At 43.9% G+C, this 22500-nt stretch overlaps 1 protein-coding gene across 1 annotated transcript in view; it reads right to left on the bottom strand.

The window, feature by feature from the left end:
- The window catches only part of itsn2a (intersectin 2a), a 135755-nt gene that overhangs the window by 91244 nt on the left and 22011 nt on the right, over positions 1-22500 (bottom strand). The window contains exons 3-4 of the mRNA XM_063222197.1: positions 11408-11500; positions 4796-4859 (exon numbers count right to left, since the gene is read on the bottom strand). Coding sequence (XP_063078267.1) covers positions 4796-4859; positions 11408-11500 — 157 coding nt within the window. The remainder of the gene's footprint in view (positions 1-4795; positions 4860-11407; positions 11501-22500) is intronic.

Here is a 22500-nt window from a genome sequence, read left to right as displayed (position 1 = left end):
GTGGAAAGCAGCTTGTTCCAATTCAGATGAGACTAAAAGAGGGAGTAAAAAAAAACACATTTAATTAGAGAGATGAGCAGAGTGCAAATGTCTCAGCTAAATGAGAAACGATCCGGCAAGCAAACGGTGGTGCACACACGCACGCACGCACGCACGTGCACACACACACACACACACACACACACACACACACACACACACACACACACACACACACACACACACACGCACTGAAAACACAAATCCATGGCGAAACTTCTTCAATGACTTTGGCTACTTGATCGCTTTGGTTGTTTCCGGTGTACACTTACAGGCTTCATTCCAAGGATGCTGGTGCTTCATCTTTTAAGCCTTTCCTCACCTAACTGTGCTGTATACCGTACACACACAGACACACGCTATGTAAGGGATAATTGACGACACAGTGTGCGTATAACAGGAAAAATAATGCACACCTAGGTGGTGATGCGGCCACGACGCGAAGCGGAGTGTGCATTATTTATATCGGTGTGCATTATTTTTCCTGTTATACGAACACCGTGAAGTCAATTACCCCGCTTATACCACGGTTGCCACACTGTCTGAAATTTATTTGAGAAATTATTTTGATGCTTTAATGGCCAAAACAAAGGTTTTCTGTATAACTACTTCCTTCCGCCACAAGAAGGTTCCTTTCATAACTTTCTGGCGAACTGCCGTTACTAATTCTAAATTGAAGGTTGCTATGGCCAAGACACCGTCGTCAGTTCTATCGCATTCGGTTGTCAAGTCAAGAGCCAGTCGTTAATTCTATCGCATTTGGTTGTCAAGTCAGTCGCCTCAATGTTCTACCCATCCGATATATGGGCGCGTCTGACTTGCCCACAAGATTATGCTACAGTTGGCATGATTCCTACAAATGTACAGATCTCAATAGATTAAAAAAATACCCCGCGTATCTTAGCGACATTCTAAATGCCTCGCCTCGCCATTAACTTTATCAAAACAGGCACCTCGTCAATCTGCTCTCCTCCCATAGGAAACTCCCCTTGATTTATTTTCCACTACGTTCCCATAGTTAGGCCTATTGATCCGAAAATATCCCATACTTTCCACAAGTTACGCTACTCTCTCAACTGATCAACGCTACCACCACGTGAATCGGGCGTCCCTTTGCGCAGGGAATCTCTCTCTCTCTCTCTCTCTCTCTCTCTCTCTCTCTCTCTCTCTCTCTCTCTCTCTATCACAAAGTTGACGTTTGTGATGGTCAGTTGTGAGAAATAAACATGTTTGACATTTGATTAGGCCTACTAAGACTTGCTCCAGATTCATTATACATTGCTGGTGTTTCCAGACGCGCGATGCAACATGTGTCAATTCAGCGCGTAATGCTTGCAACTTTTTTGTGTGTAATTTATGAACGTGCGTGCCTTGGCGCATTGATACACTGGAGTTATGCGGTCAGAAAAGTGACCTAATAGTGGGACTACTTCAGGTGTGCATATATAGACAGTTAATCAACACCCAATTTAGTGCGTCACAATGGGAGATTCCAGACTGTCGTGGTATAACGGGCAAATATTCTCTACTCTAATCCACACACACATGCACAAGCCAAGCACGTGAACAGGCACAGACACGCACATACACACGCACACATGCACACACACACACAGGCAGGCAGGCACGCAGGCAGGCACGCAGGCATGCCCGAACGCTTTTATCTTACACCACCCTCTAGTTGCAGACCCAGACAGGTTGGCGCATTTGCATTCATTCATCAATCAATCAATAAAGTAGTCATTGAGATGACAAGAGATCAGATTGCATTACCGTAGAGAGAGAGAGAAAGAGAGAGAGAGAGAGAGAGAGAGAGAGAGAGAGAGAGAGAGAGAGAGAGAGAGAGAGAGAGAGAGAGAGTGCAAGTGTGTGTGTTAGGTACGTGTGTGCGCCTGTGTGTGCGTGTCTGTGTGCTTGGTTATATGTGTTTGAGTATTTGAGTATGTGTGCATATGTGCGCGTGTGTGTGTGTGTGTGTGTGTGTGTGTGTGTGTGTGTGTGTGTGTGTGTGTGTGTGTGTGTGTGTGTGTGTGTGTGTGTGTGTGTGTGTGTGTGTGTGTGTGTGTGTGTGTGTGTGTGCGCATTTCTATCTGTGTGAGCATGTGCATGTGTGAGCATGTGCATGTCTGCGCGTGCATGCGTGCGTGCATGCATGCGTGCGTGCGTGCATGCGTGCGTGCATGCGTGCGTGCGGTCACTGCAGTATCTGGTGTCTTGTGGTAATTGCTGATTAGACTGACCTTAGATCAGATCTACAGTGACTCAACACAGCATTGGAGACCACCCAGATCACACCTCAAAGTCACAGTATCAAAAAGAGAGCTTACGGTAACAACCTTATGTGTGTGTGTGTGTGTGTGTGTGTGTGTGTGTGTGTGTGTGTGTGTGTGTGTGTGTGTGTGTGTGTGTGTGTGTGTGTGTGTGTGTGTGTGTGTGTGTGTGTGCGCGCGTTTCTATCTGTGTGAGCATGTGCATGTGTGAGCATGTGCATGTCTGCGCGTGCATGCGTGCATGCGTGCATGCGTGCGTGCGTGCATGCGTGCGTGCGTGTGTGCGGTCACTGCAGTATCTGGTGTCTTGTGGTAATTGCTGATTAGACTGACCTTAGATCAGATCTACAGTGACTCAACACAGCATTGGAGACCACCCAGATCACACCTCAAAGTCACAGTATCAAAAAGAGAGCTTACGGTAACAACCTTATGTGTGTGTGTGTGTGTGTGTGTGTGTGTGTGTGTGTGTGTGTGTGTGTGTGTGTGTGTGTGTGTGTGTGTGTGTGTGTGTGTGTGTGTGTGTGTGTGTGTGTGTGTGTGTGTGTGTGTGTGTACGCGCGCATACTGTGTGTGCATGTTTTGCATAGAAGAAGGCAGGAGGTAGTGATTGTGATTATTCCAATTTCCCAAATGAGTTGACCACCCGTCACCACCATGTCTCATCATTAGCTTCAGGACCATCAGAGATGCCAAACTAGCACGCACACACAGGCGCAGACGCACACGCACACGCACATACACGCGCACAAACACTTTATACTGGCCAACATCCACCTCACTACCTCAAGCATCTGTCTGTGTGTCTGTCTGTGTGTGTGTGTGTCTGTCTGTCTGTCTGTCTGTGTGTGTGTGTGTCTGTGTGTCTGTCTGTCTGTCTGTCTGACTATGTGTCTGTCTGTCTGTCTGTCTGTCTGTCTGTCTGTCTGTCTGTCTGTCTGTCTGTCTGTCTGTCTGTCTATCTCCCTACAATCTTTAGAGTTGTCTGCAGAGGGCACCAAACTGAGATCGCACCTAGTGTTGGCCAGGGGGCCTCATACCGTCATGATTTATGGACAAAAAAAGAACTTTCCATTGCCGTTGTGTTGTGTTTTAGTCTCTGTATGTCTTTGAATGTCTTTGTTGAATGTTTTTGTTTTATGTTACATGTTCTGTAAAGCGTCTTTGGGTATTTAGAAAAGCGCTATACAAAATTGATGTATTATTTATTATTATTATTATCACACTTATCCTGTGCTTGAAATCATATGAACGTTTTAACTCTCTGTCATCCCACGTGAAGTCACACTTTTGATTACCTCAGGCAGCTTTAGCGTCTGAATGCTACTACTATACCCTTTTTACCCTTTTTACCATTTTAAGAAACAGATTAATTCTGTTATTAAAAGTAGCTTCCATCAGCTAAGAGTAATCACCCGGCTCAAGCCCTTGCTGTCCTTTCAAGATTTTGAAACAGTCATCCACGCCTTCATAACATCTCGGATGGACTACTGCAATGCCCTTTACTTTGGCCTACCCCAATGCCAGCTAGCTCGACTGCAGTTGGTCCAGAATGCTGCGGCCAGGCTTTTAACAGGCACAAAGAAGTACGAACACATCTCCCCCGTCCTCTCCTCCTTGCACTGGCTCCCCATTTGTTTTAGGATTCGATTTAAAATTTTACTTCTGGTTTTTAAGTCACTTCATGGTCTGGCCCCTACTTACATCTCTGACATGCTTCAGCACCGCTCCGCTCCCATGTACCTTCGATCTGCCGACAAAGGTCTCCTTCACGTTCCCCGGTCCCGCCTCAAAACCAGGGGGAACCGCTCATTTGCTGTGGCAGCTCCTCGTCTCTAGAATACTTTGCCCCCTGACATCAGATCTGCTCCTACAGCCACTACTTTTAAATCCAGACTTAAAACACATTTCTACACATTCGTCTTTGCTTCCTAGTTTCATCCTTTTTTTCTGTTTTTTTCTTATTTTTATTTACTTATTTATCTTTATCCATGTAATTTTATCTTGCCTTTTTATTCACTGTGGAAGGCCTTTTGTATCTTATGTGTTTTATTCTTACTGTTGACTTTGTCTTGTTTTTAATCAAATTCTTAGTATTGCTTAATTTTAGTATTTTAGTCTGACACTGTACGGCACTTTGGTCAGTTCTGCTGTTTAAATGCGCTTTATAAATTAAACTTATTTACTTACTTACTCGTGACCTGACTTGGACTTTGTCTTTTCGGCAGGTAAATGAAAGTTAAATTGCACCAGGTTTCAGGCAGCATGCCCGAGAAATTGTAGCCCGTTGTTCATAAAAACCTAAATCCAAGGCTGGTCTCCAAAAGTCTACCCAGTCAGTACAATACTTCAGTAGCTATAATTGAGCATTTCTTTTTTCTGGGTAAAGGGAGCAACGAGACCTGGGATCAGCTCTCCAGGTGCGATGCGTCGCCATGGCAAAGCAGTTGCTACGGCTGCAGCTGTTTCCAGGTCAGTTTACTCACCAGATCTCCGCCAGCACTGAAGCAGGAAGCCCTGACTGGAGGAAGAACTTCCGCGCCTGTTCTCCTGTGAGTCAGAGAGAGAGAGAGAGAGAGAGAGAGAGAGAGAGAGAGAGATAGAGAGGGAGGGGAAGGGATGGAGAAAAGATAAATGGATTTAGACAGAGAGGAAGAAAGGCAGAGAGTATAAGTTGGATATACGTGTATCATCAATCAAAAAAAGCACAATGTCCACTCAACTGACAACCTGCGTCTCTAACTACACTTAATACATTTATTTCTGCCTCTTCCCTCTGCTTTCTTCATTTCTCTGTCTGTCTGTCTGTCTGTCTGTCTGTCTGTCTGTCTGTCTGTCTGTCTGTCTGTCTGTCTATCTCTCTCTCTCTGATTTTTAAAAGTGCTTTATTTAAAATCTCTCTCTCTCTCTCTCTGTCTCTCTCTCTCTCTCTCTGTCTCTCTCTCTCTCTCTCTCTCTCTCTCTCTCTCTCTCTCTCTCTCTCTCTCTCTCTCTCTCTCTCTCTCCTGGTAAATATAGCTCCACCTGTGTTGTCCTATAAACAGGTCCCTGTGTATATACACAAAGTGACAGACTGGCTGTTCCCAGACAAGGTGCAATGCAAACACCGCACGCACGCACGTGACTGCATGCCAGCTCTAGGAATCAAGACAGCAGCAGCAACTTTCCTATATATTCTATCTAGTATTTCTTCCAGTAACTCTCTTCTATATTCTTCTATCTAGTATTTCTTCCATCTCTGGCTCTAAAAACAGATGTGTCAGTCGCGGATCCCTTCAAGTCCCCCTGCCACAAATGACACGCGAGCAGATGTGAGTCAGTGAGTCGTAATGAATACTCAAGGCAGGTGGATCAACCCCTCAGTATAAAGTGACAGACGGACGCTTTACCCTCTGAGCATGCCTCTTCTAAGGCATGATGCTCCTGTAGAAGTAGAACTAGACCATGGAGTGCCTCATTCAGATACGGCCTAGAACTAAGCCCAGCCTGGTTAGAACTAGGAAAATCTTTGCAATCATTCTTTGACACATGATGGAACTGATGGAATCAATGCACAGAGACGCATCCATGCATGCACACACACACGCACGCACACACACGCGCACGCACGCACACGCACAAACGGCAACACATGGCCACACACGCACGCACGCACCCATGCAATCACCCATGCATGCACCCATGCACACATGCATGCACGCACACACGCATGCACACATGCACACACACACACACATTATGCATGCTAGATTATACAATTGAAGAGTTTTGTTGCAAAACGGTGTATGTCCATACACATTTCAGTTCTCACTGAAAAGGAGGTTAGTGCGGTGGAAGGAGTAAAAATAACAGTAGGGGGGGGTGTAAATACCAAATACCACAATAGCCCTGATTTTCTGATGCTACCACATGTTTGAAACACTGCTGTGTAATTTTTTTGAAAAAATCTTCCAAAAACCCCCCCCTACCCCAGAAATTACTTTTCCCACCCAAAAAGATGCGTTTTTCGCCTATTTTGCCAGTTTATCCACAGTTATCCCAGAACTACAAATGAGTATGTTCATGATTTCCCATTTAATAGTCTAAAATGTGTGATGCTATATCACAGTAGAACTTTGAGCTATATAAGTACAATGTCAAGGTCATAATAGAGGTCAAAGGTTACAAAATATCGATTTTAAGGAGAAAATATGTGTTTTTCAACTGCTGTTCCAGTACAATGCACAAATTATTTCCCATATTAGCAATTTTATGATCTTACATGTGGCATATCATACCACAGTTGTACTTTGAAATATGCAAGTACAATGTCAAGGTCATAAGTAAGGTCAAAGGTTACAAAATATCGATTTTTAAGGGAAAAATTGTGTCATTGGGTTGCTGACAGTACAACACATAGATTATGTTCATAATGGTCCATTTAATGATCTTAGGTCTTTGAACTATGCAAGTACAATGGTTCAAGGTCATAATACAGGTCAAAGGTTACAAAATATTGATGGGGGGTGCTATCTTGAAACCGTTTTTCACGAAAAAAAACAAATGTGAAAATGAATAAACCTGTAATAATAACACACTTTTGATCTAGCTTTTGACTGTTCTAATCACAAGAGACAAAGGTCAAGCAAGTTGGATGACCCAAGTGAAAACAATAAATCAGTGAACTTTATGTGCATGGCACCAATTTCAAATCAGATCTACATGTTGCTACTATGCTTAGAAAATTGTAATATCGGTTTATTATTCAGGGCCAATACCCTCTTCCATCATAACTGAAGTTTCACATGTGAAGAAAAATTAACAACAACAGCATCAATGTTACCAATGGTGAATGTGCCTTTCTTGATGTTTTTTGGTTCATGCAAATTGCTCTTTGCCTCTTTGTAAGCATAGGCTTCACTTGTGGATACCAGGCCCTCAAACAGACTTCATGAAGACTTTCTGACCAGTTGAGCAGAAACATGCACATCAGTACCCTGCAAACCTCATTTTTCAGGGCTCTAGCAGTGCTTTTCCTGTGCCACCTGTCCCAAGGAGGGAGATGGTGATCCCGCTTCTAAGTTTTAAAACCGTTCCTATACGTCCCCTGGTGTAAAGGCATGTCTCTTGGTATCTCGTCCATGCTCTGGACACTCTGCTTCTTGCCACAGCACACATTGATGTGGTATCTTGGATGAATAACAGCTGAGCAAATTTAGTGGGTGATAGACACCAACCCATGGTAACTCCAGGGGTGGGACACTGAAAAACATGCATGTGACCTAAAAAACAGCCAGAATGGAGGATGGAAAAGGAGAGATAGGCTGTGCCACCACCTACAGGATAACTCTGTTTTGGGGCTTGTTTATATTACCTTTACCATTTCTACCCACTATTTGTTAAATTTGCATAACAGTAGTCAAATAGACTCGCAGTGTTGCTTCCTAACTGGACAGGCTGATGATACAAAAGTGATCCACTCTGATCATTGTGACATAAAAGAGACAATGCGTTTACCCCTTTGCGCAGAGCGCATGTTTTAACCTTATTGTCCTCAAAATTGTAATGACCAAGTCTTAATCTCTTATCTAAGGCTCTCATATCAATGTTATTATGATGTTGTTGAGTCATTCCAGCAAAGTCTGATTGGGTCTGAACTGATCATGGAATGTAGGTGGGCGCATCGGTACAAAGAGGCTATATTCTATATTCATATTCATATTCTATTTTTAAGCAATTTTGATTACTTTAACCCTCAATATAACCTGGAAATAAGATATTGCATTGTGTAAAATATTGGCATACCACATAAGTAGCCATTTAAGTGCCCTTAGCTAACTTTCTACACTGAAACATGAAAAATAGGCATTTTAAACCATTTTCGTGACCTTTGACCTTAAGTAGGACTGACACTACACATTTTGCTGCTCACTTGAAGTATGGCATGGTACATGAAATACCATTCAATAGCCCAGCATGAACTTATTTCTATTCTGCACTCCATAAAAGATGGGGAACCATGGAAAAATGGCAGAAAATAGGCATTTAAGACCATATTGATGACCTTTGACCTTGACATTTGACTTTTTTTTGCTCAAAGTACACCTCCAGCATGGCATGCCACATGAAATGCCATTAGATGATCCAGCATGGACATATTTTTACTCTGTACCTCATAAAACATTGGGAACTATAGACAATTAGCACAAAAACAGGCGTTTTGGGGGTTAAAAAGTAATTTCTGGGGTAGGGGGGGGTTTTCGGGCTTGATTTTCAAAATTTTTACATCAATGTATTCCTAAGACATGGTAGCATAAGAAAATCTGGGCTAAAGTTGAATCTGAACATTTTCATCAAATAACACCCCTCCCTAATAAGAGCAGGTGCTTTGTGGGGCTACAGCAGCTGAAATGAGCTCAGGCTCCGAGAGGGTGAAGTGTACAAGCTCTCTCGCTACTTCTGGGATAGAGCAAAGAACTCCTTCATCCCCATGGCAATTAACGAATTGAACAGGATGTGGGAGATACATTCTTGACATTACGGACATTCATATTTGTTCTGATGCACAATCGACCTCTTTTTACTTTGTAGCAGTGTATCGAATGCATTTGACCTGTGGTCTGTATTTATTTATGTATTTATTAACTTATATGTCTAGCTATTTATTTTGTTGTACGGTATGTGTCTTTTATTGTAGGCCCATCTGTTTTTATGTCATTCTGCTGTGCTGTAACACAAATTGCCTTTTTTAAGGACATTAAAGCTTTCAAGTCAAGTCAGTCAAGTCATTGCTGCCTGCAGGATACTGTACAACTTAATAGAGCTCACTAACTTACATCTTGTATCTGTGAAAGCCTTGTGGAACACTCACAGTGCAGATGGTTATCCTTTATACAGATTTTTTTTTTAAATAATGTTGTATTAGATATAGATATCGATTAAAAATAATGATGCTAATCTCAGTTTCGGCAAATATCAAAATCCATTGGAGACAGCAAGGGTTTATAGGAAAGTGTGTCTGGAACTTTACTTGACACCTCTGAATAAATGCCAGTTGTACAGTGATGTAATGTTGTGTAGTGTGGAGTAATTTGTGGGGGTGTAAATAATAACCCATGTGTATCGAGGCATCGGTCCTACGTCTGATGATTGAATCGAATCCTATCATATCGTGGGGCACGAAAAGTATCGAAAATAATCGAATCGCTGCCTTAGTAAATCAATATTGAATATTGTCATCATGGAGGCTGTGATTTACACCCCTAGTAATTTGTAGTCGGTATAGTGGATGAGCGGAGAATCAAGCAGACAAATTTCTGATTCAGCATGTGTGTAATGAGGAGTGATGCCGGATTGTCAGGGTGTGAAGTGAACTGCGGTTAGGGCGTCAGACTTGGAGCCCAAAGGTTGCCGGTTCTACTCCCGACCCGCCAGGTTGTTGGGGGGAGTAATTAATCAGTGCTCTCCCCCATCCTCCTCCATGACTGAGGTACCATAGAGAGCTGCTCCCTTGCACAGGTGAGGCATAAATGCATTTTAGTTGTGTGCAGTGTGCAGTTTTCACTTGTGTGCTGTGGAGTGCTGGGTCACAATGACAATGGAAGTTGGAGATTCCCAGTCGGGCTTTCACGTCACCTATCACTGCTTGTTTAACTTGTGTGCTGTGGAGTGCTGTGTCAAAATGACAATGGAAGTTGGAGATTCCCAGTCAGGCTTTCACGTCACCTATCACTGCTTGTTTAACTATCACCACAGAAAGGTTCATGTGGATGATACCAGAGACAGTGTAGGTTGAGACGGGACAGTCGCCGCCATCTTGTTGACGCCTTCGGCGTGCTATTAGTGAGACCAGATCTGAGAGTCAATGGAAAAAATGAATGTGGAAACTGAGTACAGGTCGGGAGGGAACCTAGCGGTTGTGAAAACCATATGGTTGAAACCGCCGTGAAAACTTGAGCAATCTAGACTGCTTGGTTGTGTCATGCGAGTCAAAATAAAGCTTTTTAAGCCACTTTTCTCACGTTTTTTTTGACACTGCGCAGGCGCAGTAGTTCCACAACGGCACAAGAGTGACAGCTTTTCACAACTGAGCATGCGCAACAATTTGCGTGCGCTGATGCAGCTACATGATTGGATGAATGGCAACGGAGCTCAGCAGGCAGTTGGTTGATGTTGCCAGAAAGGCGGGAGATGTGCGGGTAGACGCCATATTTGCGTTACGAATCTTCATCGTTAATTTCTGTGGACACCTAACGATTCTGACATATCTCCCTTCCTAAAAAAATCTCTGATGATACTCCCTATAGTTGTACTGCACGCCTCCCAAACGGCTTTATCCTGAGAAAACTGGGTCTGACTGTCCTCAACTATGTCAGCAGATACAGGGGGAAAACATTTTCATGAGCAATGTTTTTGCCCAAAAATAAGAATAATGAAAAATCAAACTTATGCGGGGCGGGGGTGGGGTGGGGGGGGGACAGCTTGGAATTATTTTCTTAGCTTCTACTCTAAAACCATGCTGGCTGCCAGATAATAAATGCCTAAACAAAAAACAAAGTGTCACGGTAGTTAATTTTGGCAGCAGCTTTCCCACCATCTGCTTCCCAGGGTGCATTATCTCTACTTGACTTCATCTTTTTGAGTAACTGTTGTCATTAACAACAACCCACCAGGAGAAACCACAGAAAATGAAAAATTAGCTTTTGGATATACATAATAGATAAGTCACCATACAGTACATTACATTCTAGGCGTTTTTGAATAGTAACATGTGTAAACAGAGCAAGTATATTTCATATTAAGAGAGAGAGAGAGAGATACACACAGACAGACAGTGTGTGTGTGTGTGTGTGTGTGTGTGTGTGTGTGTGTGTGTGTGTGTGTGTGTGTGTGTGTGTGTGTGTGGTTGGGGGGGGGGTGATCATGATGATGGTGTGTGTGTGTGTGTGTGTGTGTGTGTGTGTGTGTGTGTGTGTGTGTGTGTGTGTGTGTGTGTGTGTGTGTGTGTGTGTGTGCGCGCGCGTGTGTGTGATGATGATGATGGTGTGTGTTTGTATGTGTGTCTGTGTGATGACGATGATGATGATGATGATGATGGTGATGTGTGTGCATACACCAACCTGAGACATATCCAAGCGTAGGGGTGAGGGAGTCAAACTGCCGATCATGCTTGGTGCGCTCCTCTGGCGTGATGGCCCAAATATTTACACCACCTTCGGAAGAAGGAGAGGGACAGATGGAGAGATAGGGAGAGAAAAGGACAAACAGATAGATAGAGCAAGATAGATAGGCAGAGGTAAGGTGAAATGATACACAACACAAAAAGAGAGAGAGAAAGAGTGAGCAAGAGATAGATAGATACAGAGAGAGGGGGGGGTAGAAGCCAGAGATAAGGTGAAATTATACACAGCATAAAGAGAGAGAGAGAGAGAGAGAGAGAGAGAAAGAGCGAGAGAGAGCGAGAGAGATAGAGAGGAGAGAGAGAGAGAGAGAGAAAGAGCGAGAGAGCGAGAGCAAGAGCGAGAGAGAGCGAGAGAGATAGAGAGGAGAGAGAGAGAGAGAGAGAGGAGAGAGAGAGGGGGGGGGTAAGGAGGAGAAGGAAAGAGTAAAAGGAGGCAGAAAGAAAGACAGAATAAAATAAATAAATGGAAGCGAGCGCGCTGATCCCATATTTGCCGCTCTACTTTCAAAGTCACGCTAAGGAAAGCCCATTTCCCTCCGAAAGTAATGGCCCCCAACATTCCATTACCCACAAGGCTGTGCGGGAGGGCGCACCGGCATCAATCATGAATTAACTCTGAGGACAGGCGGAGGTGAGGAGGGGTAATGAGAACATTACAAACTTTATTAAAGACGAAAAGGTTCCAGGAAGCTCTGGGTTTATAAAAGATAATGGCCGTTTCCCAATGTCTAGTGTGCACCCTTCAAAGTGTGTCAGCCTTCGTAGTCACGCCCAGTGATTGGATACTCTTTGGTGAACTCTGTGGAGTATCCAATCACTGGCCGTGACTAATTAGACTGACACACTACCAAGGCTCATTGACAAGGGAAATAGTGAATGTGTATAAAAGACAAAGCACCTTGTAGGCTGGCAGACTTGCCATGAAATATCTTGAAACTCACAAAAACCTCTATCTAATTGTGCATTCGCGTGCTCTCGGAAACTCATATTTACGAGTCTCGGAAACTTGCGTATGAACATTTTCAACGAGTTTTCCAGTGGTAAATAGCCTACCACGTGGGTGGCGTTCATGTGTGTTTCCCATGTCCGCATTTGGTATTTACCTTAATTCCCAGAGCGAATGCACAATAATTCTAATCAATGTGTGCGGAATAATAACATCATTCATGTAATCAGTAATTTGATTGGTCGAGCGGTGGTTTCCAACTGATGGCAGGCAGCCAATGAATGGCAGTTACTGTGTAGGCCATGGTACTGGGCTCGTTCGTGACGAAGCAGTGCTGCTTTTGCTAGGCAGTGGGCATGAATTTTCTAACCAGAATGCATCAAACTGGCAAAGTGTGCATGCTCGCTGCTTAGCAAAAGCAGTACTGCTTCGTCACGAACGAGCCTAATGTGACCACAGAAACCTCAGTCTGCAGCATATCAGCAACAGGAAATGGCGCTGCCCAAGCCTAGATTTACTTCCTGTGGTTTAACACTAACCCAAACAGCCCACCATACTGAGTGACAGATAGTGGAGAAGAGTGAAGCAGAGAGACAGGCCACAAAACTGGCAAGTACAAATATAGAACAGACCAACTCAATATAGAACTGAAAATAGGAACACATAAATATACATATCCACACAAATGTTGACCCAGACAGACAGAGACACACACACAGTCACAGTCACAGGCAAGCAGACAGACAGACAGACAGACAGACAGACAGACAGACAGACAGACAGACAGACAGACAGACAGACAGACAGACAGACAGACAGACACACACACACACACACACACACACACACACACACACACACACACACACACACACACACACACACACACACACACCTATAGTGTGTGTTCATGTTAAAGGAGAATGCTGACCAATTTCAGCATGCAATTGTATTGCTCATGCTACCCGACAATGTTGCATTTTTTGTTCAGCCCTTTCCGAGATCCTATTTTAATGGGGATAGGTATGGTTTGTTTACATTTTACAAAAAATAAATACTCTAAATATTATTGGAATTGTATTTAAAGTTAAGATTTTTTTTAAAACGTGAACAACCATACCCCGAATGGAACCACACGTTTAAATCGTCTGTAATTACATTCTGTCAAGCACTTTCTCACACTCTAGTGTCTTACTCTGCCATACAAAGACAAGACGAGTTCCCATGTGAACCTTGAACATAACAAATAAATAGAGCTGTTATACATCATTTCTACTTTCTGCTTTCTGCTTGTGCTCCTCTGTGGAGTTTTTAAATAGTAAATGGACATCAGTCCTTTGAGCTCTAAAAGCGCTTTACATTGTATGCCTCACATTCACCAATTCACAGTCACATTCACACACCAGTGGCAGTGCCTGCCACACAGGGTACCACCCTATCACCAGTAGCAACTTGGGGTTAAGTATCTTGCTCAAGGACACATCGATGGGGTCAGGCATAGCGGGGCTTGAACCTGTAACCTTTGGGTTGCCGAACGGCTCCCCTACCACCTGAGCCACCACCGCCACAAACTTGGGTAGATGGGTATAGACGCAGGATAAGATTTGCATTCACAAGACAGAAAGAGACTGTTATAAAGTCAATTTCCAGTCTCAACACCGCTTTGACAAGATATGTAATCCTGGAAAATGGCTTTGTAAGGCAGGCAGAGCAGTATACTGGAGAGTTATACTGAAAACCAAGGCCTGAGGTAAATAATATTTTCTGAAAAAAGGTTTGCACACTCCTTTGGATTTTTTTCTTCTTTAAGTTACTTTTTCTTCTTTTTATTCATTCATTCAATGGCAATGACGTTTCGACCTCTCGGTCTTCCTCAAGTTTGTCATTGAATCTGAGGAAGACAGAGAGGTCGAAACGTCATTGCCATTGAATGAATGAGTAAAAAGAAGAAAAAATAACTTAAAGAAGAAAAAAATCCAAAGGAGTGTGCGAACCTTTTTTCAGAAAATACGTAATCTTTTTGTTCAGCACCAGGGATTGTGTACAAGTAACTCTCTACAACTGAGGTAAATAATAGCCTACAGTACACTGAGCCAGATTTACCGCTTCAGTTAAACCCCTCCCATTACAGGGCTTTGTAATGCTGGCCACACAATACACCACTAAAAGACTAATGAGGCCACACTGAAAGGATGTGTGTGTGTGTGTGTGTGTGTGTGTGTGTGTGTGTGTGTGTGTGTGTGTGTGTGTGTGTGTGTGTGTGTGTGTGTGTGTGTGTGCGTGTGCGTGTGCGTGTGCGTGCGTGTGCGTGTGTCCAAACACTGATGAAGTACCTGATGAAGTACCTTCCATTTTTATCCACCAGAATGCCTATTCACTTGTACACAATGGTGGAACAGCACATTCACTCCCTTCCCTACATGCGAGCACAGTAGAGAACACTTGGTGTTAGTGCAGTGGTTGGTCCTCAACCTTGTTTGAGCAACCGCTCCCTTGACCACCTCATAAATCTTCCAACGCCCTCTTGACCTTGTTATGAACCTTCCAACGCCCTCTTGACCTCATCATAAGCCTGTCAACACCCCTTAGTATTAAGAAAATAAGTAGACAAATGCTTCCTAATGGCCACTGAGCACCGACCTCATCCACCCCTCAGCTGTATCTTTCTCAATGCCCCCCTACTCCCCAGGCTTCCCTAACGCCCCCTAAGCCTAAGGGACCGTAGAGCCCCTGTTGAGAAACGGTATGTTAGTGCCTGCTTACTGACCTATTAATGACAAAGAACACAGAATGACCCAATGCCCCCACTTCAAGATTCAAGATTCAAGATTCAAGATTCTTTTAATGGTCCCGAAGGAAATTTGTCTTGGACATACATAGCTGCCACATACACACAACACTGATACACATGACGCCAAAAAAAACAAACAAACAAAAAACAACAATAAACACATACATACATACATTCATACATGCTCTCTCTCTCACTCTCTCTCTCTCTCTCTCTCTCTCTCTCTCTCTCTCTCTCTCTCTCTCCCTCTCCGTGTGTGTGTGTGTGTGTGTGTGTGTGTGTGTGTGTGTGTGTGTGTGTGTGTGTGTGTGTGTGTGTGTGTGTGTGTGTGTGTGTGTGTGTGTGACACTATACAAGACACAAGTAACCACACATGTACGCACGCACACACGCATGCACGGTATTCAGTTTCTCCTGCATGGTAACATATACGCACAAGCACACACATACACACACACACACACCAAGACGGAGAGCGATACAATAAAAGATGCCAACCCAGGTCGAGTCACAACTTCCTAACTTTCTTTACAATCTACTGTCATGGCAGTTAGGATTCATGGTTTTTACTCCATGCTTTTTACGACTCACACTTGTGATTTTGACTCTGAGGCAAAGCAATCAAATGAGAAAAGGTGAAAGCCCTTTACCACTGATACATACCTGTACAGACACCCACAACAACACACACACGCATGCACACATCATACATCATACACCTACAAAAACCATGTCACTCACAACAATACTAACACACAAACATAAACATACACACTCAGACACCAACACACACCCACACGAGGGATCTAGTTCCGGAATCAGGACATCAAAAGCAAGCTGCCATGGCGACAAGGGGAGGAGGGGGTGTCACCGTGGTAACCACCGGGTCTCTGGGTGGAGAATATTTAGCTGTCCCCCTCCTGAGAGCACTGTGAACCTCCCAACACAGCAGCAGCAGAACAGGCATGTCAAAGTGTGTGTGAGTGAGTGTGTGTGTGTGTGTGTGTGTGTGTGTGTGTGTGTGTGTGTGTGTGTGTGCGTGTGCGTGTGCGTGTGCGTGTGCGTGTGTGTGAGTGTGTCTGTATGTGTATGTGTGTGTGTGTGTGTGTGTGTGTGTGTGTGTGTGTGTGTGTGTGTGTGTGTGTGTGTGTGTGTGTGTGTGTGTGTGTGTGTGTGTGTGTGTGTGTGTGTGTACATGGGACCTCATGTATCTAATGTAAATGTAATATAATGTAATATAAAATAATATAATGTTAATGTAATATACACATGGAATGTTTGACACTTTCCAGATTTTGTGAATTCCTCTACTACTTATTATTATTATTATTAATTATTATTATTAATAATTAAAACTTATTTACAGGTGGCTTATTGAACTTGATAATGTTCCATAGTGGACTAGGACCCTCGTTTTGTCTTAGAATGTGTTCATTCAGCTCTAACTTACCCACACTTTTAATGAAACAGCTCGATTCTCAAGAACCTGAATGCAGCGTATGTGTGTCTCCAGGACACAATGGGTTAAAAGGGTTTTGTCCTGTGTAATTTTGTTTTTTTGTCCTGGGGGTGGGGTATGTTTTTGTTTATTGTGTCTCTTTGTTTTTGAAACTGCGTCAGACGTACTGTAAATGGCAGAGAACAATTTTGCAAAAGGACAATACATATTCTACTATCTACAAAACAAAGGAGCAAGTGAATTCAGTCATCTCTTTCACCCTATTACAGGTTGATAAACCACTGACACAATTTTGTAAACACGATTTAAAAGGAAACACCTTCTTGCTGCTACCGCTTGTTATGCTTGTACATCCAACACACTTCCCCAAATCCGAATTATCAAAGAGTGCTTCTTATCCTATACATTGACAGTCCTTATCTTCAATGAGTACTGTTTACACATAGCAATGCAAGTGTCTTAACCCATTGATGCCTGATGTTGCGTTGTGCAACATTGGCCCTGGCGCCTGGAGCTGCAGTACGCAACATTCAGGGTCATAAGATTTGAGACAACTTTCTTAAAAATCTCTGTTTGTTTGAGATAAATGAACATATTCTAATGAAAGATGAGGGTCTTAACGTTTAAATGCAACTTTGCACATATTTTTATGTGCTTCGGAGGCTGAGATATTTAAGTTTCTATAGGCTGAGTGAAGCCTTTCTTAAAAAGGGCTCAGGCATTCAGTACCCTTTTTTGCAGGTGACTTAGGCGTCAATGGGTTAAAGGGGTATGCCACTATTGGGGCTTAATACAGTTAAAATCGTTGGCCTGGGTTTATAAAAGTGGTAAAGTGTCTTATTTTTCATGTTAAGCGTTGTCTTGCTTTTAGACAAGTTAAATGAGGGAGTATGTAGCTAAGCTAGTGAAAGTCAATGGATCACTGTAGCACGTAGCATGCTACACGGATCCATTGACTTTCACTAGCGACATGCTCCCTCTTTTAACTTGTCTTAAAGCAAGACGCTTGAACATGAAAAATAAGACACTTTACCACCTTTATAAAAACTGGCCAACGATTTTAACTGTATTAAGCCCCAAAATAGTGGCATACCCCTTTAAGACAAAACATTTCTCAAGACAAACAGACATTGTACTACAGACACACTGTCCTGTGAGTGGTTGCTAACCCCTTGGGAATTGGCTGGATTAAGATGGCTTGGGGCCCCTTGGGCTGCATGTTGGTGTGGGTGGCCCCCGGAGGTCAAATCTTGTGACAAATTTACAAAGACAGTGTCATAATTAGGGCAGTCATGGGTGAGCGGTTAGGGCGTCAGACTTGCATCCCAGAGGTTGCCGGTTCGACTCCCGACCCGCCAGGTTGCTGGGGGGAGTAATCAACCAGTGCTCTCCCCCATCCTCCTCCATGACTGAGGTACCCTGAGCATGGTACCGTCCCACCGCACTGCTCCCCATGGGGCGCCACTGAGGGCTGCCCCCTTGCACGGGTGAGGCATAAATGCAATTTCGTTGTGTGCAGTGTTCACTTGTGTGCTGTGGAGTGCTGTGTCACAATGACAATGGGAGTTGGAGTTTCCCAATGGGCTTTCACTTCACTTTCACGCTTTCATAATTACGAGCTAAGAATTAAGGACAACATCTCTTCCAACTGTACTCAACACGACATATGATTTTTTCAATATTGCATCTTGTCACAGTTCAGCCATTTTTTCACTTTCGGTCAATTTAGATCCCCCTGGTAGGTGGGGGCCCCTAGGCTGAAGCCATATCTAACCTGTGGAGGCCCTGGTTGGTGGGGACCCCTTGGCGCAATATCTAGCCCGTGGAGGCCCTGGTAGGTGGGGCCCTTAGGCTGCAGCCATATATAGCTTGTTGGGGCCCAAGGCTGCAGCCATATATAGCCTGGGGGGGGGGGGGGGCTATGCTGCAGCCATATCTAGCCTGTGGAGGCCCTGGTAGGTGGGGGGCCCTAGGCTGCAGCCATATCTAGCCTGTGGGGGCCCTGGTAGGTGGGGGGCCCTATGCTGCAGCCATATCTAGCCTGTGGGGGCCCTGGTAGGTGGGGGGCCCCTTGGCAGGTGGGGGGCCCTAGGCTGCAGCCATATCTAGCCTGTGGAGGCCCTGGTAGGTGGGGGGCCCTCGGCTGCAGCCATATCTAGGTTGTGTGGAGGCCCTGGTAGGTGGGGGGCCCTAGGCTGCAGCCAAATCTAGCCTGTGGGGGCCCTGGTAGGTGGGGACCCCTAGGCTGCAGCCATATTTAGCCTGTGTGTGTGTCCTTGTTGGTGGGGGCCCTAGGCTGCAGCCATATCTAGCCTGTGCATTAACCGAGGCCTGCCCTTGACCATGGCATGCTGAGGTTGGCGGTCAGTGGTGCTGTGCTAAAGTAGTGGTTGGGGAGTTGGAATGTAGATCACAGGATTGCAGGTTCGTATCCTGTCCTTGCAACTCCCTACGCCTCTATCCATGGCTGAAGTGCCCTTGAGCAAGGCATCTAATCCCACATCGCTCCAGGGTCTGTAACCAATGGCCTGCAATGTCTGTAAGTCGCTTTGGATAAAGAAGAGCGTCAGCTCAGTATAATGTAATGTCATGTATGCTGTGTTGGTCTTTGATAGGCCTTGATATTGCCACTTCAAACACTGATACTAGACAAACAGACAGACAGACAGACAGACAGACAGACAGACAGACAGACAGACAGACAGACAGACAGACAGACAGACAGAGGGACAGACAGACAGACAGACAGACAGACAGACAGACAGACAGACAGACAGAGAGACAGACAGACAGACAGATATACAGCTGCTTGGAGAGTAATCAGAGCTGAACCGTGTCCTTCCAAAGACTCCTTAACACACACAAGAGAAAAAGAGAGAGGGGTGGGAGATAGGGAAAGAAAGAAAGAAAGAAAGAAAGAAAGAAAGAAAGAAAGAAAGAAAGAAAGAAAGAAAGAAAGAAAGAAAGAAAGAAAGAAAGAAAGAAAAGAAAGAAAAATGGAGAGACATAACAATTGAGATTGAAAAAAGAATGTAAAAAGAAAGACGAAGTAAAAGAGATATATACAGTAAGCCTCCCATACACCAAGTCCATCATTTCATGTCCCAGCCTCCAGGGAGCTTCTGGAGAGGGCAGATGAGGATTTGTGCTGGCAACCCGGCTGCAATATCAGAGACTGACGGGCATGGCAGAGAGGATTAATGGCCTGAGACAGATGAACACACTATACTAGGGATGCACGATACCACTTTTTTGGAAAACCCATACTTGCCAATATCGAGTACCGATACCGATACTTAAAGGGACACTGTGCAGGAAATGGTCAAAAAAGGAACTGCAACTATGCTGCTCGTTGAAACTGAGCTGCCTATTGTCAAATGTGATCTTTACATGAAGGCTATTTTTGGAATTTCAAAATTGCGGACCATGGAGAAGATCCCCCTTTTCATGTATGAAAAGTGCAATTTTTCCAGTCATAATGAATACTTAGAATTTGATGGTGGTGGTAAGTATTCATGAAAAAGGTAACATTAGTGAATGGGCAGCATGAGTTCTGGGAATAAGCAACTAAAAATCTCGCACATTTGGATGTAGATTTAAATGAATCAGTATTCCTCCAGAGATTCTCAGAGAAAAGAGAGTCTCGCCGTTTCTGATGCCTATTTCCACACACTCGCAGCAAAACAGTTGTCGCAAATTGATCGGCTGATGGCCAAGTTGCAACTCATCGTACTGGTGAGGTATTTTGTCATCTCTTGAAAGCCAGGCGGCCAAAGAGCAGGGAACCCCTTTAATTCTTCAGCAGACACCATAAGACATGAGAAAAAGATCAAACTCACAACTCCTCTCTTTCAATCTGTCTCCTCTCACAAAGATCAATATTTCATTACTCCGGCTTGAGCCATTGGGGTTTCCTTTCTGAGAAGATAACAAAAAAAAAACATTTTTTCCCATCCTGGTCCAACTGCCAAAATTGGATGCTAACCCAATGAAACTGCCAATTCAAGTCCCTAGCGTTCTGATAACGCTCAGCAGACCTTCAGGGAAAACGCTTAGCTGTCAGTCTGGGTGTTAAATGCTTCAACATGGTTAATTCTGCATTACAGAAAGGACTACACATCAGATGGTTATGACACAGGCTACCGTGACACTGTCCTAGGGCAAATAATTTAATATTAGGACATAATACAGCAGGGCTGGGCGATATGGCAATATTCAATTATGAATCTTGAAATCGAGTAGATTCAAATAGATTCGAGTCGATTAATCTTGAATCTGCCAATGTGGAGAAAACATATACATCGTCTTGCAGTGAAGATGTTCACTATCACTATCAGAGTGATGTCTACTTATTCAGGGTTGTTGTCTTCACTTTTATTCATTTCATTATTACATTCCAATTGTACACTTTATGAGAGTGTCATCAGTGTGTTCACATTTAATTAATTGGTAATCATAAATTGCAAGTATATAAAACTCCTGTTTTTGTTTTGTAAAAAAAATCGCAATCAAGATTATATGTTAAAAAATTGTGATATGACATTTTTTGCCATATCGCCCACCCCTAACACCATAGTACCCAGAGTAATAACACATAGTAACATGGCACTGCTCTACATATATCCAATAGGCCTACTTGCCCTAGTTATAACCAGAGGAAGAATGAAGGAAGTCCCACAGAATCTCAGACGAGGCATACAACACAAGGCTTTAGACATCCTCATGGAAATGTCAGAGTTTGGCCTTGGCCGTGGTTCAAACAGCTAAGGCACTGTACTGTTGTGTCAGGGACCCAGGTTCGATTCCGGGCGGAGGTCATTTCCGGATTGCCACATCTCTCTCCCAACCATTTGCGGTCATCATCTCTTTACTGTTACAAAGGCAAAGAAACCCAAACCATTACAAAAAAACATTTAAAAAGAAATATCCGTACAACACAATGCAAAATCAGCTAAAAAATACACTGCTTTATCAACTCGAAAATGTGGCAGCAGTAAATGGATGACTGGTGGTGAAATTTTCCTACAACAGCAGAAAGGTGAAATCTGTGGAGGAATCTGCAGAAAAGCAATAATCTACCTCTGCAAGAAGTCCAGTCTTTAATTAAGAATGTGTCAAACGATTGGTGTAAAACCAGAGCCTTCTACAGAATCATGATTATACTAATAGCAATAATACATCTCAGAGCTTGGCTGCAGCAAGTACTAGTGTGTGTGTGTGTGTGTGTGTGTGTGTGTGTGTGTGTGTGTGTGTGTGTGTGTGTGTGTGTGTGTGTGTGTGTGTGTGTGTGTGTGTGTGTGTGTGTGTGTGTGTATGCATGTGTATGCATGTGTATATGTGTGTGTGTGTGTGTGTGTGTGTGTGTGTGTGTGTGTGTATGTGTGTGTGTGTGTGTGTGTGTGTTTTGTGTGTGTGTGTGTGTGTGTGTGTGTGTGTGTGTGTGTGTGTGTGTGTGTGTGTGTGTGTGTGTGCATGTGTATATGTGCTTTTGTGTGTGTGTGTGTGTGTGTGTGTGTGTGTGTGTGTGTGTGTGTGTGTGTGTGTGTGTGTGTGTGTGTGTGTGTGTGTGTGGCATGCTTGTAGGCACATGAGGGTGTGTGGCTGTGTCTATCTCTCCCGCCTCTCTCTCTTTCTCCCTCTCTCTCTCTCTCAATTCTCTCCCGCCTCTCTCTCTTTCTCCCTCTCTCTCTCTCTCAATTCTCTCCCTCCTCTCTTTCTCTCTCTGTTCCCCTATTACTCTCTCATTTTATCTCCCTACTTTTAGACTGCACCTCTTCAGATACACATCTCTCTCTCTCTCTCTCTCTCTCTCTCTCTCTCTCTCTCTCTCTCTCT

The sequence above is a fragment of the Engraulis encrasicolus genome, chromosome 18, assembly GCF_034702125.1.
Source record: "Engraulis encrasicolus isolate BLACKSEA-1 chromosome 18, IST_EnEncr_1.0, whole genome shotgun sequence".
In the NCBI taxonomy this organism is placed as follows: Eukaryota; Metazoa; Chordata; class Actinopteri; order Clupeiformes; family Engraulidae; genus Engraulis; species Engraulis encrasicolus.
Note: the sequence above shows the minus strand (reverse complement) of the source record. Positions and strands in the feature narration are given on the sequence as shown.